The sequence below is a fragment of the Carettochelys insculpta genome, chromosome 7 (genome assembly GCF_033958435.1).
Source record: "Carettochelys insculpta isolate YL-2023 chromosome 7, ASM3395843v1, whole genome shotgun sequence".
Classification (NCBI taxonomy): Eukaryota; Metazoa; Chordata; order Testudines; family Carettochelyidae; genus Carettochelys; species Carettochelys insculpta.
The window spans coordinates 66,095,656-66,121,222 of NC_134143.1; the positions used below are offsets into that span (position 1 = coordinate 66,095,656).

Consider the following 25,567-nt stretch of genomic DNA (forward strand, 5'->3'; position numbering starts at 1 on the left):
TTGAGCACCACAAACACACACCAAAGCGCAGGTCACTACACACACACACACACACACACACACACACATCATTCTTGGTCACTATGTGGGTGTATGCGCACGGACACACACACACACACACATACACACTGTCCTTGGTTGCTATGGGTGGATGCGTATACACACATCCCTTCTTGGGCATCACAAACACACACCACATCCTTGCTCACGAAGCACGTACACACACACACACACACCCCTTGGTCACCACAAACCCACACCTCAGCCTTGGTCACCTCTCACACACACTTCATCCCCCTTCACACACAGCGTTGGCTCCCGGCCCTGCTCACTTCGCCCTCCGCCCTCCGCCCCCCGCCCCCCGCCGCTCTCGCCACACACCTCCTGCCCCGGGCCCCGCCGCCGCCCAAAGACCGGCGCGGCGCCCGGAGGGCCCCCGACTGCCTGAGGGAGCCCTGTGCCCCTCGAGCCGCCGGCTGAGGGGCGGCGAGGAGGCCTGGTAAGCGCGGAGGGGCTGCGGGGGGGGGGCAGGGGGGGCCTTACACCACGGTTTAGCGGGTGGCAGGGAGCTGTTCATGACCTAAGCGTGCGCGCGCCGGGGCCGGGGTAATTAGCACTCTCGTGTGTGTGTGTGTGCGCGCGCCGGGGCAGTTAGAACCGTTGGGGGGGGGGGGTAAGGCGGAGGGCTACTTACAGCAGTGCGCGCGCGCCGGGGCAGTTAGAACCGTTGGGGGGGGGTAAGGCGGAGGGCTACTTACAGCAGTGCGCGCGCGCCGGGGCAGTTAGAACCGTTGGGGGGGGGGGTAAGGCGGAGGGCTACTTACAGCAGTGCGCGCGCCGGGGGTGTTAACTAGAACACCGGGGACGGGGGAGTTCGAACAGTGGCGGGTGGTGGGGGGGGGCTGTTAGAACATGGTGCGCGCGCGCTGGGGCGGGATAGTTAGAGCGCGGGGGGAGGCGGGGATGGTTAGTCTTTCGGGGGGGGCGCGGACGGAGGGTTGTTAAAACTGTGCTTGTGCGGTGTGCGCGCATTGGGAGCGGGGACGGGGGGCGATTAGTCGTGAGAGAGCGTTGAGCGAGCTAATGCCGGTGTGTTCGGATGCACGTGTGGCTACTCCGAACTGTTCATCCCCTTTGTGCACGTGCGCGTGTTGTTCTGCCGTGCGTTTTAGCGTGGGAGTGCAGTCCTGGGGAGGAGTGGCGGTGTTGTGCTTGTGTGTGTGATGGGGGGTGTTCTGATACCTTATGTGTGTGATTGGGGGGTTATTTTCCCGTGTATATGCCGAGGGAGAGGTGTATTGCTTTTCTGTGTGTGCTAGTGAGGGTGTTGCTCACCTGTGTATATTGAGGGGATCCTATGTGTGTTGGCAGGGGACAGGTTGTTCTGCTATGTGTTTCTGTGGAGGGCAGGTGTTACAATCCTGTGGGTGTCAGCTGGAGGGGGTGTTGCACTCCTGTGTGTGTGTTGACAATCTCTCTGTGAAGGTAGGTAGCCAAAGGAAGGAGGCTGCACCTCAGGGGCACTGGAACAATTTTTATAGTGGGGGTACTGAGAGTCACTGAGTCAAAGCAAAATCAAGAAGCCGTCCTGTGCCACCTTATAGACTAACACTTGTTTTATAGCATAAGCTTTGTTAGGCTATAAGGTGCCGGAGGACTTCTTGTTGATTTTGAAGATACAGACTAACTCAGCTACCTCTCTGCTACTGAATCAAAGCAGAAGTCCTGTATGAAGAAACCACTTCACACTCCCTCCTTCTACCCCCTCACCCCCACCAAGTTCCCCTGGAGGCTGTTCTGCCCTCACCTTTAAGTTGCAGCACTTTCCCAAGGAGCTCAGCACACCTCCAGTAGGTGTTTCACCCAGGGGGCCCCAGACCATCACAGGTGCCTCCACTACACTTTTTTTAACCCGGTATAACCAAAAGCTACAGAACACCCAATGCTTCCTGGAGCTGCCCTCTGGCTATGTCCACTACTGCCCTTTTCCATGTGGCGCTTTGCCAGGCAGTTTGCCTGGTGTGCCTAGAACAGCTGTTTGATTTAGCTGTCATGCTGTGGGTGCTGCTGTGACAGCAGCCTTTGAAAGGCTGGGAGAGGGGGAGGTGCACAGAACTGGCAGCATTTCTCAGGTGCTGCATGCTGGCACTAAATCAACTCAGACTCCCAGGGACAGCATGCCAGGTGTCAGAAGCTGCTATTTTCCCGCTTCCACCCAGCGACATTATGGAGGAAAAGAATTTGACTATGGAGTATGTGATCCAAGTGGTGATGTATGAACGAGCTTGGATAATACAGTAAACTCCTTCATGTCTGGTATTCTATTATCTGGAACTCTCAGATTACTAAGGTTTTTAGCCATAAGTAAATTTTAGTTACATTTTCCATAAGTATAGTAGAGTGAAAGTAAATGCAAATAAATACAACAAATGTAGTGTAAGTTTACAGGGTACAATACTGCTGTTGTTGGTAAATAAAGAACTTGCATATATTTTTGCTGGTTTCTTAATATTGAATCTTGTTTTTCTTTAGCATGATGCATTGCTAGGTATACCTTCTATTATGCAGACTATTTGAATATCCAACAACGTCCCAGTCCCAGGACTTCCAGAGATGAAAGAGTTTACTGCAAATGTATTCAGATTACAAACGATTCAGGACAAGGAGTGTGTCTTAGGGCCTGTCTGCATAGCAGCTAGGAGGTGTAATTCCCAGCTCAGGGACACTGCATACACAGACCAGTTCTGCTTGAGCTAATGCCTGAAGCTAGCAGTATGCGCCCGCCAGCATGGGCCACGATTGAGACAAGCACCCCAAATATAGTCCCATTGTGTCACCAGTGCTCAAGCAAAGCAAGCAGCTTTGAACCAGTGATGGGAATTACTCCTCCTTGGCTGCTGTAATGTAGATATACGCACTCTTACTGTGAATTTCAGCAGCGCTCAGACTGCTGCCTTACAGTGGTACTGTAATAGAAATACAAACACACAAATACATAAATCCACAGAACTACTAATCAACATTGTTTCCAAAGATGCTGGAACTAGGGTGTGTGTGGGGGGAGGGAGCTTCTTCCCCCCGAAGGGTTTTCCTTTATATACAGTTTCGTTCAGTGGCTCTCAGCATGCCCCCAATCAAGTTGTTCCAGCATTCTTGATTATGTTCAGCTGAAGCCACTGAAAAATTTAATTAACAAGGTACATGGAATCCAAGGGTGGAGATTCACGTGAGGCTCCTTTCTTCCATGCAACCCCACAAAGTGTGCTTGTGTGGAGGGATGGGAGGAAGTCAGAGGTGATATGAGATGGAAACCAGCTTTCTAAACTATAGAGGCAAGCATGCAGGGCAAATCCTAACCTAGAACAATGCTCATCTGGATAGTGCTCATTGTGCAGGGAACACAGGGTGGGGGAAGAATTTAGAGAACATCAGAACAGCCGTAGTGGGTCAGAACAACAGTCCATCTAATCCAATATCCTCTCTTCCAACAATGGCCAATGCCAGACACGTCAGAGGGAGTGAACAGACCAGGGCAATACTGTTTGGTTTTAAAGGACTTCACAGCATGTCTTGAGTTGAATTGGTTGGTGCATGTGTAAATAGAGGATATTGTGCAAGTAGCTCTGAGATGGCTTGAGCTAGAAAGAACTGGGGCAGAGTGAGGGTGCACTGACACCTACTGGCCGTATTAGCTATTGCAGGTAAAATTTCAGGTTTGGTGTGTTTTTTTAAGGCTAAAACCCTTCCAGACTGCAAATGGAGGAAGCTCTGATTTCTGGTGTTTAGTTTAGTGGGTGAGGTCACAGCTGTAATTTGAAGAGCAGGTACACATAAATTAAAAAACTTCGAACACAAATAATTTGAATGCAAGTTAGGTGCCTACATTCCTTTGAGGATCTGGGGCTAAAGTCTAATGCATATGTATGTTTCATATTCAAGACACAATAGAACTTCACAAAGCGATAAAGATATGAACTGTATCTCTCTCCATCTTGTTTTGGTGAGTGACCAGAATAATGTGATGACTTTCTTGGCCACAAAAGAAAGCACTTTATCATTATTTTGCACTAATTTCAAGAGCTTACCTCTCTCTGTAGAGATCAAAGCCTCTTTACGGTAGATACGCATGCACACACACCCTCCTGCCCCAAAGAGCTTGCAGTCTAAGTAGATGAAACATGAGAGAAAGTAAAACTAGTCAGAATATTTCAATTTAGTGGAGACTTATTGACTGCAAGAAAGATTTTGACAGAAGATCTCTGAGGCGCTGGGTGGATCTTCCAGTCCCTGAGAGAGAGAGGGAGACCTGCATGGAAAACCTGCCTTTGTCCATCTGATAAGGGCTGTTGTGATACCATTCCATTTCACAAAGCATATATTTAAAAATATTTTGTCTTTACTCTAGTGAGAACCCTGAGGAGCCACATTCTAACAGATGGGAAACTGCAAGCCAAAAAGTTGAAATTATTTGCTGGTGACACAGGAAATTTGATACAAATCAATGTGTTAAATCCACAGCCCCCTTCTCATCTGTTAACCACAGTATCGTACAGCTCACATGATGTCTACAAACAGGCTGCTATTATATGCTTTTGCCGGTACTGCTCAAGTTTGCACAGGTGCTTGTGGTGAATTACAGATAAATAAAATGCCTGCTGCAAGGAGCTTACAATTTAAATAAAGCCATAACTCAGGAAAGGTGACAAGAAATACAGGGACCGAGAGAGAACACAGAAAGAACGGTAGACAATCATAAGCTAGGCTTATTGTTACACATACTGCTTGCTATGCCCTGTGTGTTTTCAAAATTGTTATATTCAAAGGTGGGAGGTATTGATCTAGGAATTCACATCCTGCTGCTTGTATGATACAGGTGAGGAATGGTGGTGAAATATTTCTGCGCTTTTTTTATTTATTACAGAGAAACACCTACGAGCCCAGATGAACGTACCACTCTATTGAACTGAGCAGTGTATCAATACCTAGCAAAAGACAGCCCACTCCCCACGTGCTTACAGTATCATTAGATGTGATGGACAAGGCTTGAGAGAAAAGCCAAGTTATTCCATTTCCATTGGGGAAACTGAGGCATATAGCTTTTTTCCCCGAGATTCTGTGAAGTGCTTCCTGAGCGACCCAACACAAAGAACGCAGCGCCTGGCAAGGTGGGAGGGAAAGTGGCTTTATGTCATCAGTGGGATGCCCAGATTCTGGGCTGTGGCAGAGGCCACAGTCTCCAAGAACGTGACTTGGAGCAACTCCAGAAACTGCTCTGCAGCCCAGAATCCCAGCCCATAAGATGCAGCACTGAGACCACTTACCTTCCTTCCCTGACTTGTGCCCTCCTGGCACAACCTGCACAGCATGGTGGGTGGGTGAGGAGGGAGTGAGGGCAGCATGGGGACACGTATGTTGTCTCTAAACTGCACTGGTGTACTCTCTCGTGGCCTTATGCCGCTCATCTAGGATCTAGCAGGGCCCACCTCAACCCCTTTGGCCCTAGAGCTGTACTATTAACTCAAGGCATCCTGGTCTTGTTTCTCCTAGAAGGAGCACCAGTGACATCCCAGGAAGCATGTCCAGGCCTGACTGTGTTGCACAGAACTGTCGCTCCCCTTGTCCAAGAGTGCACAGGTGACTCAGTAAGACACAGAGCCTCCTTCACCGCCCTTTCTCGCTGTTCATTTCATCCTGTTCAGATTGATTTAGTGCTGCTCTGCCAGCGTTACTGCATAATGCAACATTAATTTAATTGACCTGCTGAACACATGGGACAGCGAATCCATTTCCTTTGTGATGCACAGACAACATTATTGTCCTTTCCCCAGACCACGCACAAGTGTAATAAATCACACCCTTTGCGGCTGCATGGGGACCCAGAGCAAGGGGTGAAAAGCAGAAAGGGCAAGATTTTGACATCAGGAGCTGCCAGAAAGAAGGGAAAGGAAATTCCATCACATGAGATGATGCAAACACCAGGAAGTGAACATTGGGGAATGAAGGCCATGTTCACAACTGAACTTAGGAACCTAATGCCTATTGAAATCAGCCAGCTGGGTCACAGCAGCCTCTTAGACAGACCACCAGACCGGCTGGTCTGCTTTCCTGTATATCACAGGCCGACCGCATCCTCACACTAAGCCTAAGGGCCATCATGAATCTGGCCCAAAGTGTCCAGTTCTGAATATCCTGGCACTTGGTGGGAGATGGCCACCCTAGTCCCCTTTTTCTCCTTTGCTTTTGTGGGGTTGCTTTTGGGAGCAGAGTTCAGCTGCGTGCTTTTAAAGGGACTCTAGAATATTGAATCCCTTTTTATTTCTCTCTCTCTCAGTAACAGCTCAGATTTGCTCAGTTCCGGATCAGAATCCAGCTGTTCTCCGACAGCTATAATGGAGCCACACAGGTAAGAGACAAAAGAGTTTGATTTTATCGGTATAGTAAGCAGATTTCTCCCCCAGAGACACCCATTGAGCAGCTCAGTAGCAGAAGGGGCCATTACTTTTTTTTGAGCATATTCTTATCTTCGCTAATGAGTGAAATCAAAGATTATTGATGTGTCAGGGCCACAGAAAGCTGATTGCCATCAGCCGATTCCTCCAACCCCCATTCCAATGGCATTTGCACGTGTGCTAGGGAATGGTGAGTTCTCGGAACATGTAACCCTTCTGCAGGTGGGGCCAGAATATATCCAACTTCAATATCTAGGGGTTCCTCTTCAACAGGATAGCACAGAACTGGCATGAGCCCAGTGACATGGGAGAAACACACACCACTTTGGGTGCCTCTGAGAGGCAATACCTCCCCACTTGCAAGAGATCTGAGGGTACGTCTACACTATCCAGGAGATTGACCCAGTCACGGTCAATCTTCCGGGCTTCAATTTTGCACGCCTAGTGGGGCAAAATTGAACTATCAAGCGTAAGCCGTCAACCCCTCTACTCTTCATTCTCGTGAAGAGTAAGGGAGGTCAGTGGGAGGGTTTCTCCCATCAAAAACTTCCCTCAGTAAAGACAGCCAGATAAGTCAATCGCAGATGCATCAACTCCAGCTATTCAAGTGCAGCAGTTGGATCTGAGTATCTACAATCAACTTTAAGGTTAGTGTAGACCCACTGTGAGTGTAGAAAAGACAGTTTTAAGGAAAGAAGGGAAATCACCCAACATAGATCACGGAAACTGTGACAAGCAAGATTCGTAATCATAAAACTGTGAGCAGGACACCCACTCTTGTGTGGTTGCCTTTGGTCAGTGAGGACTCAGGTGAGGTTCACCTCAGACCCAGGGAAGAAGGCACTTACGTGGCTTGCTCCACTATCTGAGCACTCGGTCTGGCCGTCCACCATGGCTCCCCTCTGCTGGCTGCCCTGGTAGCCACTTCTTCCACCCCACTTAGTGCTTCACCAACTTCCATTGTACTCACTCTGCCACCTGCCTCTCCACTGTAACCTCTGCTGAAAAGCCAGTCTCTTGAGGGTCCACCCAGCTCTCAGTGACTTTCAGCTCTTCGTTTGGACCCAGACACTGTACCCCTACAATCATTGGAATAAATTGCCTAGAGTGGTTGTAGAATCTCCATTACTGGTGATGTTTAACAACATAGATAATATCTAGCAGGGACAATCTCTAGAATCTAGAGCTTGGTCCTGCTATGAGGACAGAAAACTTGACTTGACCTCTTAAGGCCCCTCCCAGTTCTAGTATTCCATGATTCTAAGCGATGGTCAGCTCTTAAAATAACAAAAGGCTCCTAATGGAATCTTTTGAGCTCTGTCTTTGGACAGTTAGAAGGAACAGGTTAAACCAGAGCAGGGATCCTTAGGGAGGGTTCACATCTCCTGGCTAGGATACCGGTCCCCACATTTTTACTTTTACAAGGTCTGGCATTCAAAGCTCTGGCTTAATGGAGTCCTTTCAAGAGAGAGCGGCCCCCTTATCTGGGGCAAGTTAAGCAGAGTTCTGCCCCCATTTACTCGTATAGTAAAGATGACAACACTGATAACATCGTTTCGCTCCCCCTGCATTTGATACAAAAGTGATCTGTAGCTGTAACTCAACACCAGCCAAAGTTTCTGTCTTTAAGCAACACAGCTTTGTCTACTCGGTAGCTAGGCAAAGTAGGTGCTTGCTCCTAAAGTCACCCCTCCCACCCACCAGCCCTCAGGAGAGAGTCCTTGCAGACCCTGCTTACAAACATAAGCAGACACACATCTCATAGAGCTGGAAGGGAACTCAGGAGGTCATTGAGACCTGTCCCCAGCCCTTGTAGCAGGACCAGGCATCATCCTTGTACATGTTTTTTTCTTCCTTTGCCCCAGAGCCCTGAATGGCCGCCTCAAGGATTGTGCTCCCAACCCTGGGTTTAGCAGGCCAATGCTCAAACCACTGAGCTCTCCCTGCCTCCCTCCCTCAGAACATGCACTCTTACACACCTCACAAACAAGGTGAACTACAGCTTCCCTTTGCTTAATCAGGCAAGCAGGTTCAGTGTGCATACCTCTCCTCTATGAGCTCTGTCAGGAGGTTGTTTCTAGAGAACACAAGTGAACTGGGGCTCTTGGCCTGCCTCTGAGCAACAAACGGGGATTATAATTAATGAAAACACTCCACCTGTCTTCCATCTACTAACTTAATGCCATAAAGAAAATCATGAAGGGTAAGCTAGTCCACAAAAACAATCACTATGAGAACATGTGCAAGAAACAGTCTGCAGTTTGTACAATCAGTTCCAGGAAATATTGGTTTTCAGAATTACAACATGCGGAATAAGGGAACATGACAATCAATAGTTAAGGGTTCAAACCTATTCTGCTTTGTAAATGCTAGATACAAATCAGGGCTTAGCTATTGGGGAAAACAGTTCTTGATGGGAGAATGCACAGACACCTTTTTGAGGCCGATCTGTGGCCTAGCTGAAGACTAGATGAGGAGCCAGAATTTATCCGAACAACGCAACTATTGATAAGCATGTACAAAATGTTCCCTGAGAAATGTTTTATGAATAATTGGCCATTGGCACACACTGCCAAGGGAAGGAGAAGATTTTTCCATTGCTTGAAATAGTCATTTCAAGACTGGCTGCCTTTCTGGAAGACATGCTTTCATCTAACAGAGATTCTCAACCTACGGGTCACAACCCAAACATGGGTCATGATTTGATTTGGGTAAGGAGCGCCAGCTGGGTGGCTCTGAGACTCATTGCTCTTAAAGGAGCCATTTGCAGCTCCTGCCACGGCTACTGCTCATTCCTAAGGCTCCCAGTCCCTGCCCTGGCTTACCGCACAGAAATGAAATTCAGTTTAATGGGCTTAACAGCTAGGAGCAGGGATCCAGCCATTAAACCAATTAAACCCCTTTTAGCAAGGCAGGGCAGGGATGTGCCCACACTGCAGGTAGACGACGGGAATAGGAGAGCTGTTGGGAGCCATTCAGAGGAAGCAGCTGTGGCAGCAGCCCAGCTAAGGAGCAGTGGGGGGGCAGTTCGTGAAACTTGTGTGAGGTGGGTGGGGAAGGGGCTGAGAGCCAATCGGGGCTCCTCACCCAGCTGGCTCCCAGCCTCGGGGCTGCGGGGGTCACCTCCCAGCCAGGGATCCCACAAGGCTGAAAGGTGATTAAACCTGGTGGCAGTGAGGGCAGGGTTGGGGCTGAGTGGGGTTTAAGCTGGGGGCTGGTGGGGGCGTGTTTTCTCCACCCAACCCCCAGTTTTGAATTGCCTTGGGTAGCAAAGTCTTACTGAATTGTCAAAATGGGTCCCTGTCTTGAAAAAGTTGGGAACCACTGATAACTCAAGTAATTAAGCACAATAAAGGGGTAACTGGATGGAATGCTTTGGCCTGTATTGCACAGAGCCAGAGGATGGTTTGGGGGAAACTACCACAGGCCCCAAGCTCCGGGGGGCACAAAAGTGTGGGGCTAGCTGTGGCCTAAGGGATTAGCAGGAACTGGGCACTGACATCAGAGGTAGGGTCGGGCCCTGCACTCACCAGCAGGGACAGGAAGTGGAGTGACCGAGCTCTAGCCTGCTCCATTCCACTGGCTCCCAGGATCACTTCAGGGAGGGTGTAAGGGTGGTATGAGGCAGAGCAAGAACAGGGTGAGATGAGTGGGCCTGGGCTGGAAGGGGTGTTCCCAGGCCCTGCACCCGCCTAAGGATGGCTCTGCTAGGAGGCCAGGTGGGGCCTGAAGAAACCAGGGCCAGGTTCTATATCTAGAGGCTCCTTTTCACCAATGTCCCTTTGTACTTAAAAATCTATGACCAGGCTGACTGTCCCATTCAGGCCTCTGGCCATAGGCTAGCTAGGGCCAGCTAAACACCGGCAATGCAGGTCTTGCCCAGCTCTCTCCCATGGAAGTCAATGGGAAAGGAAACAGGGACTCCTTTTGTCAAGCAGGGCTTTTGTGAGCTTTCCCTCCTGGAGCCAGATCCCGTAGCCCCTACTCAGGGAGAACTCCCATGAACATCAATGGCACATCACCTAATGACACAACTGCAAGATGCCTGGCAGGAGGTGGTGGTTACGCAGAGTAGCCCAGGTCATGAGCACACACTGATGATGCAAAGAAAATCCAGCTTTTCCCATTTAGGCCAGGGCCCGTAGTCAGAGAACAGGAGCAGGTGTCATGTCTAAGGGGGACATTATTTGAACTCTCTTTCATTTTACAAACCTTCACCTGCTCAGGAACCATCACACTCTGTACATGTCCCATTCAGGGCACTGGCCGGGTGATTGCGGTCCTGTCAGAAACTAGTGACACTGGACGAAGCCAGCTGTGTGTTCTCTGGGCAGGACGTGACTTAGTCTGGGGTTTGGTTCTCTCATATTAATCTTACTCTATTTGCTTATTCATGCACAGCATCTGAGCCCTGTTTGTGGCCGTGTATTTCCACCAAGCTTGGCTGTTGAGCTGCTGGCGGTACTTTCTATGGTATTTGAGTAAGGCAGTACGCACACACGTTTTAATGTAGCGATCTGAGCTGATGTCTAAGCCCGTTGTTTTGATGTGCAAGCCGGCAAACTGTCTCTGACCCCCATACATAGGAGTCTAGATCAGGTTGCAGGGCTGTTCTGCTGAATATTACCCACTCTTTCATGTCTGTCTACCATTGAAAACAGCTTAGTACAGGAGCCTGCCGAGGACACGTAGGCAGAGTGATTGTTTTGTCAGGCCTCAGTCTCTCAATTTTTGTACGTTGCTTTTCTGTTGCTCTTGGCAAGTTTCCTATTTCAGTAGGTTTCGTTTGGCTTTGGTCACCTCTCCTGGCACGATTCTTAATTGCATGGGGCTTTCTGGCTGCAGTGGCGCTTTTCTCAGGACAGGGCAGAAGATGAAACTAGCAGTTTTGTGGGCAGTAGAAATCACTCCATGGCAGAGATTACAACTCCAGAGAGGGAAGAGTTCTAAGGCTGCATCATACAGTATTTATCTTATAAATTCATTATTATTACATATTTGCTAGTATTTATTTCAGCCCCAGAACTCAAAATCTGCTCCCGTCTCTCGTTTTTATTTCCGCTTTAAAAGATATTGAATCGCTGAGACTCATGAGTCTGGGCTAGCTGCATTTGGGCCACTCTCAGGCTGCTTCCATGGCACAGCTTGAGAGTGTGGAAACCACACGCTTTCACCTGCCTGACCCTTCTCTGCCTCCCGCTCATAGTTACCACTCCTGGTCAATGCAGACCCAGTTCTGAGAGGTGCCTATGCCAAGACTATCAAGCACTCCAGCAATGAATGACGGGACACTTTATTCTGACCTGACCTAAGTGTTGTCTTCTATGTTCATTTTTAAGGAAAGGAAGAGGTCTGTATTCGTCACACATTATGGGTCAGCACTCAAAGAAGTCACCGATGGCTCAGGAAACCTGAGTGCTAGGTCCCCTTCTGCCATAACCTTCATTTGTGAGCTTCTCCAAGTCCTTTATTATCACTATTGCTCAGGGTTCATCCACACTTAATTCCACAGTGGCACAGCTATAGTGCCTCTAACATCTGTGTACATACTACTCCTGCCAACGCTCAGCCTAGGTAAATGCACATCTCTGAAAGGCAGTAGCTAGGTCAATAAATTAATTCTTCCACCAACTTAGTATTTTCTTCACTAGAGGTTAGATTGGCTTCACTCAGGGATGTGGCTTTTTCACATCTCTGAGGGACAGAGGTAGATTAGCCTAACTGAATTGGGGATGATACCACTTGCCTACTGCTGAGAAGCTGAGGTTGTGAATAATCATTCAGTTACCAGCAAGAGCCAAAATATTTCAAACACAAATTGTCCAGGACATTTTCCTGTCCCCCCACGCCCCCTCCAAACACCTCTGCCCAGCCCAGGCTAGTAAAGAGTTTCATCTCTAGAAAAGTGCACTTTCAAACACAAAGGATCAGGTGGAAATATCTTTGACATGGAAGCTAGAAAGATGACATATTCACCCCAGGGACCATCCCTCTCCTCTTGTCTGAGTCTCTGCATGACACAGGGCATAAAATAGCTCCCAAATAATTCCTAGAGCAGATTGCTTAGGAAAACCTCCACTCTATTTAAAAACGGCCAGTGGTGAAAAAGCCACCAGGACTCTGGGTAAATTGTTCCCACAGGTAATTGCTCTCACTGTTAACAATTTACACCTTACCATAGATCTCCGACTTATGTGGGGGTTGCATTCTTGCACAACCCCACGTAAGTCAAATTTTGCATAACTCGGGGGAGCCAGGAAACTGACCAGTGTAGCACCGCCAGTCAGTTTCCTTTCTCCTGTGAGTGGTGGGCAGCCAACAGCCTGGCTCCTGTTGGTGGGGGCAGCCAATATTCAGGCTGGCACCCCTGACAGGAGCTGGGAAACGGCTACTGTCAGGGGCAGCAGCCTGACTGTTGCCGTCCCTGGCAGGAGCAGGGAGGCTGCCTCCCTGGACAGGAGCTCTCAGCTGCCACCCCTGACAGTAGCCGGGTCAGTAGCGCTGGTCAGTTTCCCTGCTCCTGTGAGTGGGTGCCTGGATCCCAGCTGACAGCTATGCACAGAAACCAGGAAACTGACCAGAACTGGTCAGTTTCCTGGCTCCCCTAAGTGGTCTGCAGCCTGAAGCCAGGCACCAGCTCCCACCACTCAGAGTTGTGTTAACCTGAGATGTGTGCAACTCAAGCACACGTATCTTGGGGTCCATTGTATTCCCAACTTTCATTCACATGCGGTGTTACCTTTCTCTGCTAGCTTGACGAGCCCATTATTAAATCATTCTTCTGTGCGTAGACACTTACAGACCATAAGGTAGAAATCACCCCTTAAACTTCTCTTTGTTAAGCTAAATAGAGAAGGTCTCAAAGGCTGAAAGGGGACCATGCTGAGGGGTAAAAACATCCTACCCTGGGATCCTGGCACCTCTGCTCCAGTGGCTCCACCCACATGACCATGTCCACTGAGAAGCAAGAGAGGGCACAAAGGGGGCGGTTGCTCTGGGGGTCCAGCAATTCTACAGCTCCAGGTCACTACCACTGCTCCTGCATCCGTGGTGGTCGCTGGAGCCCTGGGCCCCTTGGAACCACCATGCCAGGTACTCCGTGAGCCTCTGAGGGCTGGGGGGTGGAGCCAATGCTGCAGTCTGGGCACTGTGAGCACTGGCTGCCCCCTGGCTCCACCCCTTTCACCAAAGCCCTGCCTTTTCCAGGAAGCAGAGCCACACTCCTCCCACCTTGCCCTGGGACCTGCTGCGGCTGTTGGCCCCCCTGCACATGACTCTAATTCCAGGATCACATCCCAAGAAGGGGAAGGCGTTGAAAGGAGTGACGAGGACCTAATTTATGCCTTGTAGAACAGCCTCGGAACCCTTGACCGAAAGGCACAGGCCACCTATCACCACTGACTGTCGTAAACTAGCATGCGGAGCTGGACTGACAGAGGCATTTGTTTCCCCCTGCCTTTCTGGCCACCTTTTGCACAGATTTTGCCATTTCACTAGCTCCAGCCTGACTGCTGTCAGGTTCCAAAGATCAAAGAGCCAGATGTGTGCTGATGCAGCAGCCACTGACCCAGCTGAGCTCTGGCAGGAGAATTGGCTGAAATCACAGGTTCCCTGCAAGCAGAGCACAGCTGAGCTGTTTTACAAGCAAGGAGGCCCCACAGCTGAACATTACAAGGCTCAGGTGCATTCGCATATTACTTATTTCCCCATCTAGTGGCAAAAAAGAAATAATGCTGCGGGATCACCCAGCTGTCAAACCTGCTCGTAAAACCTCCCCACATGCCCAGCCCTGCAAACACTGTCCTTTCCCAGGGACCGAATTCATTGGAAATGCATCAAGGGGAGGCAAATAAATTGCTGTGTAGACAGGCTGGCAATAACATCTCCAGCACATGCTTACATCCTAGAGGGGCACTCAACCGCCACCGCTAGCAGCAAAAGAGGGCCTGTGGGTGAAGGAGAATGAGGAGGAAAGGATGAGGTCAGTGATACCAGATATGCATTTCTCTGATGCCACATATCAGAGCCCATGTGGCGTCATGACTCTGTACACAGGCAGATCTGATTCTGAGAGGTGCTGAGGACTCTGCTTGCCACCAGCACCAATGGCAGGCAGGGCCAGGGCTTTCAAAGCCTGGCAGCATTTGGCCCTACTAGGATTTTCCCCATAATATGAAAGTGGCGAGGGAGGTAGGGGTGGTGCTGTTTAAGATTCCTTCCTGCTTGAAATGAGCCAGGGATTTTCATCTGTTCTTCTCACTTCCTGGACTCTCCACCCCTGCTTGGTTTTAGAAGTGCTGCAAAAGGGGACGTGACCACTTTTTACCTGCGCTGTTGCAGGTCCTGCTGCAGTAAGCCCTCTCTCCGGCCTGGGTAAAGCGCTTACTTATGGCCCTGGCTAGAAGGGGGAGTGGGGAGCTGCTTCCGCAGCCTTGGTGCCCTGGAAGCAGGCAGACGTCTGCCGCTAGCAAGCTCTGAGCAGGGACACCATAGCAAAGGAGGAGCAAGCAGGCTGGACGAAAAGAGAAGGCTCCCTCGTGCACACCCATGTGTGCAGAGGTCAGGGCTGTCGCAAAGCTCTGCTGCTGCATGCCCTCCCCTTTCACCCACGTTGTGTCAGCTTTTGCACTGGGCAAGCTGAAGGCATCTGGCTACCACCATTCAGGTTGTGGCTACACTGCAAAACCAGCTGTACTCAGGCCAGTTTACCGGGGTTAAAATAGCAGCACATGCACGACAACTTGGCTTTCAAGTCAGGTTCGTGCTCAAGTGGAACCTCTGAAGGCTTTAACTCCAGCAGACAGCTCCAGTTAAAAGCCAAGAGGCTGTGTCTACACTTCAGCATTGACCTGAGTTAGCTAACGCAGGTGAAACACATCTTTTGGCTGTGTTGACAGCCCTCAGACACGACATACTTCAAGCAAGAAATTCAGCTGAGTGAGATTTAAACCAACTGCTTTGGAACACCCTTGCTTTGGGTTTGTGAAGAGCTGCCCCTCACCTGTTAAAACAGCAGCCATTTTCAAGTAAGTCTCAGCTTCATTTTATGGCTCACTATAAACTCTCGGCAGCAGGAACCAGCTTTTTGTTATGTTCATACATCGCCTGGCACAGTGGGGCCTTGTTCACAAGTAGGTCTATGTTAATACAAATCATATTGGCAATGTTACCTCTTGCCAACGGCATGCGGCCTGTGATACTTCTCCAAGGGCTAGCTGGATGAAAAGTTAGCACTGTTGGTGGTAAGGTGTTTCCTGTGCCTGCACGCAGACAAGGGAGCTTTGAAGGGAAGGGTGCACTCTGAATCTTGAGAAGTTAGGCTGCAGGGACAGCCTAAAGCAAGGTGGGATGAGTTGAGTGAGCAGCCTGCTTTCTCTCTCTCTGCTCTTGGTTTTCATGTGTTAGAATTCATGCTGCAATCTTCCAGAGAGAGCATTTTCTGTTTGTCTATCCTCTCTGCATGTATGCTGTAGGCATAATAAACTCCTCTTGGCTAGCTCCATAAACTCAAACATAAAAACAGCTGACATCAACCCAGCAATTCGTAAAATGATTGGTGTGACTCACTTGAACCACCACGGAAGTTCCACCATCTCTCCAGCAGATGGCATCACCCTGTCAGCCCCACACAGCAACACTCCCCAAAAGGACAGCAAGGCAAGAGTGTCTTGCCCAATGGAAACCACACCTAGGAGTTCACAGAGGCAAATGATCACCAACAGGAACCGCACCAGGGCAGCGAGCGCACGTTGCTTCATGCTCGAAATCAAGTTCTTCAAGGAGATGTCTTCAAAGACCTCACAGACCTTGTTTGTTTTTTGTTTCTCTGACCCCCTGTTTTCTTCTGTGTGAAGTAGCAGCATGAGTAGAAGCCCCTTTCCCTGTGCTCGGTGGGTACTTCCTCTATGGCTCCTAGCTGCAGAAGAAGTTGTGCTGCTTGCATGAGCATGGACTCGTGAGAGTGATTCCTGATGTACAATCACTAAGACCCACTTGTTGGAGGTGATAGCTTGCCAGGTAGGGTAGAATGCTGCTAGCCTTGAACTGAAGGTGATACATGGCGTCTTGGAGCCTGTGAGCTATGGGGCTCCTTCAGGATGGTTTGCTCAGGTTGAGCTGACACAGATGTGACGTTCATATGCTGTAAGTTACAAGGATGCTATATTATGTACAACTGTTCACACCCCTCGTTCCTCCATCTCATCCCACCTCTCTGCTGAAGCTCCTTAAGCAGCATTTTGTGTGGGTGCATGTAGGGGTGTAAAGCAATTCTCTGTTACTCTTCCTGAGAACTTGGCTGCTATAGTCCCACTGCCTAGACACTGCTAACCCTTCCTCCCCACACACACAGCTTAACATACCCTCTTCCTGAACTCTATTAAAGGTGGAACCCTTCTGGTTTATCATTTAACACTCAGGAGGCACATGTTGAATAGTAACAGAGAGGGAGCTGTGCTAGTCTATATACTATCAAAACAAAAAAGCAGTCAAGTACCACTTTAAAGACTAACAAAATAATTTATTAGATACAAAAGCTCACCTAATAAATTATTTAATTAGTCTTTAAAGTGCTACTTGACTGCTTTTTGTTTTGATAGGAGGCAAATGGCATTGGGAAGCACATTACACACAAGGCCCTGTGCCCAGACTTTAACATGTGATTCACTCTTGTAGCTCATCCCAGGAGACAGGTACCGCTCCACACAAAACAAGACAGACAGCCCCCTGCCTCAGTTTCCTCACTACTCCCCCAAATGCTTTGGTCAGGGGCATCCAAGTTCCTCTGCTGTGAGTACAACTTGGGTTCCTGCAACATGGAGACACTTCTCCTGAGCCTGGAGCAACCATCCCTTTCCCAACTTCCTTCTCATTTCACTCCAACCCTCTTTGTAGCTGTGTGAGTCTTTTGACACACAGTCCTGCCCACACCAGACATCCTTTGTTCTGTGGCTCACGAGTGTCCACTGCTGTCATCACTCCCCGCCACTCACATAAGAGGAGGAAGAATCATCTCTCGGCACATTCCCATCATAGCTCCGTGAGCCGTTGATAGGAGTTGAGGACTGTCCTCAGGCTGGAGGTGGCAGGGCATGGTGGACACCCATAGAGAGGGCTTCAAGCTACAGTGGTTTTCAGACCAACTTCGTAACATTGGCCATAATTCATAAGCTGTAGAACCAGGTGCCTAAAATTGTCACAGAAGAAACCACCCCCAACCCAGGGCATACATGCACATGCCCACGTGTGACTTCTCAGTGGTTGCACCTCACACTTGGACTCCTCCAAGCCAGAGGACAGGCCCACAGCTCCCTCAGAACTCCCCAGCAAAAGGAGCCCAAAGAGCCTCATGGTCAGCAGTAACTCCAGCCCTGAGTCCACAGCATCATCTCAGCTGCTAGTAAAACAGGAAGGCAGCAGTCTGGATCTGAAGTGGCACAGGGTCAGAGACACAGCTTTCTCAGCAGATGTATCTCAGCCTTACCTTGCTCAGCAGCTGAATTCACAGGGCGGGCTCTAACTCCTCTGTTTATAACCTTTTCCTGCTGAGCTCTGATCTACAGCTCTCAGCTGGTGTCCACAAGGAGTGTGCTGAGCTGCTGGACCAAGGTAACAGACAGCAGGCTTACCAGACGGCTACTAAGCATGTCCAGTTACTACCATTCCCTCGCCTCTGAAGGAGCGGGTCTCACCCACAGGTCCACAAACCCCTGGAGGTACACAGAAGTCATCCATAACCTCACTGAGGCAGTTGCCTAGTTTTATAACAAGCTACATAAAATCATATTTGCCAAGTCAGTACAAACTACAGTTTCATACAGAATGATTTGTTTGGCCTGCTCTATAGACTGTCCACTGAAACACGGGATTCATACTCCAACTGGTTTATTTTACAATTATAGTGAAGAAGGAGGAAAGTTGGCAATTTTTCAGCCACACTCTGGCTGTGACACTTGTGTATTTCCATGCCTGATTACATAAGCAAGTTGTGTCTAAATGAGGTAACACTGGGCGGGGGGCACACCAGACCATTCACGGGGTCCAGTATCTGGAAAAACGCAGACACTGTCCCGATACCTCTGGCCCTGCCCCACGAAGGTGTGCAGAGACAGAGAACCAGCTACAGCGCCTGACTCCTCCCCGCGTTTCTGTCCTCTTCAAACCAAAAGCCAAAACACCACTCGCAGCAGGACAAGCAGGTGGGTCACATGTGTACACCTGAAGCTGGAGCCGCATGCAGGAGCAGGAGTTATTCTGTTTTCTGGGCTTGTTCTGTGTGTGGATTTTACAAAGGCAGTTTTGCTAGGGGATGGGATGCATTTCCCTCCCTCTGCCAGTTCCCACCCCCACAACACACATGCAAATTAACCTGTCATGACAAAGTGAGGTGTGAGGATTTTAGTTCACCTGTTTCCTACTGTCTGGCCATAAACGGAAGTGGGTGCCTCAGTTTCCCTGGGCCCAGTACCAGGGCATGATTGGTGACGGGTGTGATAACTTCTCGCACGCAGGCAGTGGCCCTCCATGCTCTTTGGAACCTAGGCAACAGGTGACACCTTTCTTCCCAGGGGAACAGGACAAAATAGGGAGGAGGAGGAGGAGCCTGGCTACCTGAACTGGAACTGGGCAGCTGAGTTGGGGAGTCTTGTGTGGCTGGAGAGGGAAGGAGGGGGCCAGGGCCCCAGCTCAGGGATCCCCTCTGGGCCCCTCTCCCCAGGATGGATTGTAACTGATAGCTTCTGGTTTCTGTCCTGATAAATCTGTTTTACACTGTGTCCCCATCAACCAGTAGAACTTCTCTTTTACCTACTGAAGAAGTCGCATTTGACTGCGGATGGGGATGCAGACCCTGGTGACCTGAACGCTCCACAACACCTGTATCCATCAGAAAGGATAGATCGCTACTGCGTGACCCACCATTATGCAAGCTAGGCTAGGGAGTGGGCTGCGTAAGTGGCCTCACCTCAGTGGGCCACAAGCAAGGGGGGCTCCCAGGATCAGGTGGCTTTGCTAACTGCACTTCTATGCCTGGAACTTTTAGGGTGTGCTGATTGAACTATAGCAGCCCTCCGACTGGCTGCAGAGGGAGCTACAGCCCTCTCAGTCAATGTTGTGGGCAATCAACACACCCCTCACGTCACATGTCCTAGCTTTATGCATGTGTCACTTTAATACCAGTAAGAAACAAAACATGGACAGAAACCAGCAGCCTCTGGCAACCCTCCTCCATGCAACAGTAAACAGTGTCTCGGTGGCCACATATGGAGCCTAATGGGCTGCAGGGATAATTCCATTCATTTGCACCAGTAGTAGGTTGTTCTCTGTGTGAACTACCTACTAGAGCAGGGGCAGGCAATAATTTTCACAGAGGGGCCACTCTATGAATTATGGTGCTGGTCACAGGTCGGTTCCAGACCCCCCAGAAGGGGCGGGGCCTTGGGCAGAAGGCGGGGGGTACAGAGAGAGCCCAAGGGAGCGTGTATGAAAGACAAACACTGCATGTGAGAGAGGCAGACTGTGACACAGGTGGAGTGCATGCTGCAGTGTGCAGGTGACCATGACTGCGGCATGGAAGGGGTATGTACGACAGTGTGTGCTGGCTGCGACTGGGGCCGTTTCTGAGAGAAGCCACCCTCCGGCTCTTGAAGGAAAATCTGTTCTGTCCCCCCAACCCCGTCTGCACTCCTGTGAGAGTCACTTACCATCCATGCTTCACACCGTTTCCCTCTCCCCGGTCCCTGCTCTGCAGAGATGGGATACAGCGGTGGAGGAGCACCATGACTTCAACACAACCCTCTTCCCTCCATCTCCTCTCCCTCTGCACAGCTAGCAGGAGGCTCCTAGGGGCAACTCGGCTGCAGACAGAACAAGGTGGCTGGAGGGGCGGCTGAACACATGCTGCTGGCTGTAAGTATGCACATTCTGCTAATCGGCTGGGTTGGATCCAGCACCAGGGCTGACTTTGCTCACCCCGGCACTAAAGGGGCATGCAATAGAGACTTGATATGCATATTACACTAAACACTCCTTGTCATTCTCATTGCCTGCAGCAGGGGATGCTGGAACGAATCAGTATCCAGAGATTTCTACCTCGTCACTTATGACCAAAGTGGAATGCTCCCACCCCACTGAAGAGGATGGGCTGTCAGCCCTGGGGCAGAGTACCCCTAGGGCCTATAATAAAGGCTGCAGGTGATACACTCAGGCTGCATCTATACTACAAGATAAATTCGATATACAATAAAATCAAATACTTAATCTCAATATCATGAATTCGAATAAAGTGTCCACAGAGCTTCTTGAAATTTGACCTGCCTTTTCTCCTTGTTGAATCTCTGGATCCCCATTGTCCTGTGCATGTTAGACAGCATGAGCACTGCATTGTGGGTACCTATCCCACAGTGCCTTAGCCCCAGTTGCTTGTGGTGTTTCATGTTGGCATCCCAGAATTCCAACCCCATCCCATGATTCATTACATCAGTAACTGCACAAAAAGAGAACTGGAGATCACGCCATTTCCTGCTGCAGCATTCCAGCGCAACCATGGATCCACGAACGCTCCAACTCATAGCACAGATCGTTTCAGCAACCACAGTGGCTGTCACACAACTTGTCCTTCAATTCCAAAGCTCAATGGCGCTTGTCTAGCCTAGCGATGCTGCTGCCGACATCGTCGTCCTCATTTTGGATCAGCAGTTGTGTCAACTGGGGAGGGGGGGAACACATTGTTTTGGAGACCTGGGATGATGAGCAGTGGGTGCAGAACTTTCCCGTGCACATGTCCACCTTTATGGACCTTTGTGATACACTGGCGCCCACCCTGAAGTGCAGCAACACCAAAATGAGGCTGGCTTTAACAGTACAGAATTCAGTGGCAATTGCACTGTGGAACTTTGCAACCCGCAACAGTTACCGGTCAGTGGCAAATCAGTTTGAGGTGGGTAGATCTACCGTGGGGTCCGTGGTGATGGAGGTGGCCTATGCAATCTGTCAGCATCTCCTCACGAAGACTGTGAGCCTAGGGATACATACAGGCCATAGTGGATGGTTTTGCTGCACAGGGCTTTCCTAACTGCAGTGGGGCAATAGATGGCACGCACATCCCCATCATGGCCCCAGCTCATCTGGCATTGGAGGATATTAATCGAAAAGGGTATTTCTCCATGGTCATGCAGGGGGTGGTAGATCACAAAGGTCGTTTTACCGACATCAACACTGGCGGGTCAGGGAGGGTTCACGATGCGTGCACACTCCGAAATTTGAGACTGTACCAAAAGCTCCTGGATGGGACTTTTTTTCCCTGATCAGAAAATCAGGATTGGCGATGTGGAGATGCCGATTGTTATATTGGACAACCCTGCCTGATGAAACCCTCCAAAGGGCCCCTGCACCTCAGCAAGCAGAAGTTTAATTACAGATTGAGCAGGTGCATAACAGTGGTGGAATGCACCTCGGGACATCTGAAAGAGAGTTTCGAATGTTTCTTGACCCCTTTGTATGTTTCTGAAGCTAACATCCCCACCCGTTATTACAGCATGGCTGCGTCTACACGTGCACGCTACTTCGAAGTAGCGGCAGTAACTTCGAAATAGCGCCCGTCACGTCTACACGTGTTGGGCGCTATTTCGAAGTTGAAATCGACATTAGGCGGCGAGACGTCGAAGTCGCTAACCCCATGAGCGGATGGGAATAGCGCCCTACTTCGACGTTCAACATCGAAGTAGGGACGTGTAGACGATCCGCGTCCCGCAACATCGAAATAGCGGGGTCCTCCATGGCGGCCATCAGCTGGGGGGTTGAGAGATACTCTCTCTCCAGCCCTTGCGGGGCTCTGTGGTCACCGTGGGCAGCAGCCCTTAGCCCAGGGCTTCTGGCTGCTGCTGCTGCAGCTGGGGGTCCGTGCTGCATATACAGGGTCTGCAACTAGTTGTTGGCTCTGTGTATCTTGCACTGTTTAATGAAAGTGTGTCTGGGAGGGGCCCTTTAAGGGAGCGGCTTGCTGTTGAGTCCGCCCCGTGACCCTGTCTGCAGCTGTGCCTGGCTCCCTTATTTCGATGTGTGCTACTTTGCCGTGTAGACGTTCCCTCGTTGTGCCTATTTCGATGTTGGGCTGAGCAACGTCGAAGTTGAACATCGACGTTGCCAGCCCTGGAGGACGTGTAGACGTTATTCATCGAAATAGCCTATTTCGATGTCGCAACATCGAAATAAGCTATTTCGAAGTTGGGTGCACGTGTAGACGTAGCCCATGTGTTATTTTGCGCAACATATGTGAATCAAGGCAGGAGAGTTTCCCATCTACATGGCATTCTGAAGCAGAGACAATAGGCAGGGCTTACTCGCAGCCATCTACACTGCCATCCCGCATTACCCATCCTCAGGCTTCAGTAATACGGGATACTTTGAAAAACAGCTTTATGAATGATCTGTAATGCACATACTACCTATGTATGTCTCTGCCATAAGGCCAATGCATCAACCATGCCATAAAGAATGAATGCATTTTGTGTGGGATAAGGCAGTTTCACCGCCCCTCCCACCATGCCCAATTCCCTCAGCTGCGCGTTTGCTGCAAGCAAGGGAGTTTCACTGCCCAGCTGTGCCTTCGGCAGCACTCAGCTCCCCCCACTCGCCCGTTTTGATTTGTGTCCCTCCCCCACCCACTCCTGCAGGACGAGAAAGCACACCAAGCTCAAAGGAATGATTTTATTTTGGGGTTAGGAGGTGTTTAAGTGGCCAGAAAAAGCAGCCTTCTCAAGGGTGCTTGAATAGCCTTTTGCAATGGCTCTTGGGGCTGGAGTGGCAGGGTAGCCTTCCCCTCCTTCCCTGCATGCGGGGACCCCGCTGATGGGGTGTGTGAGACCTCCCCTCAGGGGACTCATCGCGTGGACCACGCCGAAGGGGGGTGGGTGCCCTCTGCTCAGGGGACTCCTGCCAGTGGGTATTAGCTGATGCCCTGCTGGTTTGGGATTCCCTCTGCAACTCCTGCTGCATGACCAAAAGCCTGGAAAATTTGCTACAATGCTGTGTGGTGCCATGGCACCAGATCGCTAGCTGGTTGCCTGGCATGGCAAGGCGTGCTACTGTGGAAGCCGCAACAAGTCAGGCCTGCCCAAGAACCTTGTGAAAAAAAAATACAAGAGTGACTGGATGAGGCTTTCAGGGAGACTTCCAAAAAGGAGACGCGCTCCATCCCAAGAAACTAACACACTGTTCTGAGGGGCACAGAAGCACAGCGAGGAAACCTGTACCTATGCAAAACCCTACAGCTATACCCACCCCCAACCTCCTTCTCGAATGCAGAATAAAGACTCATCTGAACCGCTTGCTGCAGAGGGCTCGGGGATGGGTGTGGAGGGTCCAGTTCCAAGTCCATGGTGAAGAGCTCAGGGCTGTCCAGAAAGACATCCTCTGTCCTCTGCTTGTGGCTCCCTTCCTCCTCTCCACTGGCCTCTTCCTGCGGTCCTCGCTGCTCCTCCGTGCTCAACCCAGGATCCATACCAGAGCCTCCACAAGTATCGTAATTCAGTTAGGGCTCCATGGTGCGGTTGTTTCCCATAAGCATGTGGAGCTGTTGATAATAGCAACAGATCTGTGGAGCTGCCCCTGATCACTGGTTGACTTCCCAGACTTTTTGATAGGCCTGCTGGAGTTCTTTCACCTTCACCTGCACTGCAGAGAGTCCTGGGAGTAACCTCGGGCTGCCATCTTGTGCACCATCTGATCACAGATGGTCTTGTTTCTCTTGGCCACCCCAAGTCTCTTCACCACCGATTGGTCTCCCCAAATGTCAATGAGAGCCAGAATCGCCTGGTGGGTCCAACCTAGGCCTGTCTTGTGAGCCTGAGAAGTGCTAGTCAGATCATTACCCTGACTGCTCATGATTGCAGTACAGGGCTACCAGTAATTGCTACCTGTGCAGTGCGATGGCTACTGGTGTGGTGCAATGCAGGGGACTAATGGACGCTCTTTTTATTTGCAGGGCTGAGCTGCTACATTCCCTTTCAAATTTTCATTCTAATTCAATCCAAACTTTGCGGGCTGACTTTGACCTTCTTCCTGCAGCAGTGCACAATGAAGCGGCCATAATTGGAGGGTCACCATATAGCTTTGAGATACACATACGGGACACTTCTGGAGGCTAACAAATTCAAGTTAAGGACATGGTGCTTCCGCATTAGCCTTGATTCGAGATTTTAAATTCAAGAGACTGTATCAGTCCCATAATATCGATATTCTGTAATTGGTATTATGGCTCAATAACTTGATTTAACAGTATTACTTTTGAAGACCGTCACATTTTAATATCGAGCTAAAGCCTTGAAATTTGAATTTATCTCACAGTGTTGACGGAGCCTCAGAGAGGGGAAGGCAAGCAGCTATACCTTCTGGTGAAAACTTGCAGGAGGAGATAGACTGAAAGCTGGGCAACATCTCTGCAAGAATGGCCTGGACAGCAGATGTATGACAATATCCAAACTACAGATAAACACATTACACACTAGATCAAAGTGGGGGAAACCTTCCGTCTCAAACCGGCATCTTCTGACCAGGTGTTGGTTTTTTCAACCTCATATACATTGTCAGAGAAAAAAATATTTTCTATTATGTGCAATTTTTTTGTCTAGTGTTAAATTTATTACCACACAGATCTGAAGGGATTTATTTTAACAAGATGCTCCAGTGAAATTTAATGCTGACTTCCTGCTTTTATCATATATTTAGCATCACTGCTTGCTTTTCAACTGTCTAACCCAGCTCCTTGCCCTCAAGGGGTGATGGATAGATTCTACAGCAGCGGGTGTTTTATGCGTAACATTGAAGACAGAGTATCTGAGGGGTAGCCGTGTTAGTCTGGATCTGTAACAGCAACGAAGGGTCCTGTGGCACCTTATAGACTAACAGAAAATTCAAAACTTTTCTGTTAGTCTATAAGGTGCCACAGGACCCTTCGTTGCTGTTGAAGACAGAGATGCAGGGCTGGCTGGTGGAAGGGTTATAAAGAAAGGACACTGCTTTGCATTACAATTTTCACACATTTTGTTGATACTGATTTCTTCTCCCTGCCCCTTCCAACTCTCCAAATTCTGAAATCCTTGGATGAAATTCTGGCCCACCAG

General features: G+C 49.8%; 1 protein-coding gene and 1 long non-coding RNA gene across 2 annotated transcripts in view; one reads left to right on the top strand and one right to left on the bottom strand.

Moving 5' to 3' along the window:
- Positions 1-364: 364 nt before the first annotated feature.
- LOC142015577 (uncharacterized) lies at positions 365-20,669 on the top strand. Its single transcript, XR_012646191.1, has 4 exons — positions 365-499; positions 6,332-6,403; positions 20,197-20,354; positions 20,498-20,669. It is a non-coding gene; the product is annotated as an uncharacterized LOC142015577 (long non-coding RNA).
- SHOC2 (SHOC2 leucine rich repeat scaffold protein) overlaps positions 2,913-25,567 on the bottom strand; it is a 135,134-nt gene continuing 112,479 nt past the window's right edge. The window contains exons 9-10 of the mRNA XM_074999185.1: positions 4,086-4,163; positions 2,913-2,966 (exon numbers count right to left, since the gene is read on the bottom strand). Coding sequence (XP_074855286.1) covers positions 2,956-2,966; positions 4,086-4,163 — 89 coding nt within the window. The 3' untranslated portion in view covers positions 2,913-2,955. The remainder of the gene's footprint in view (positions 2,967-4,085; positions 4,164-25,567) is intronic.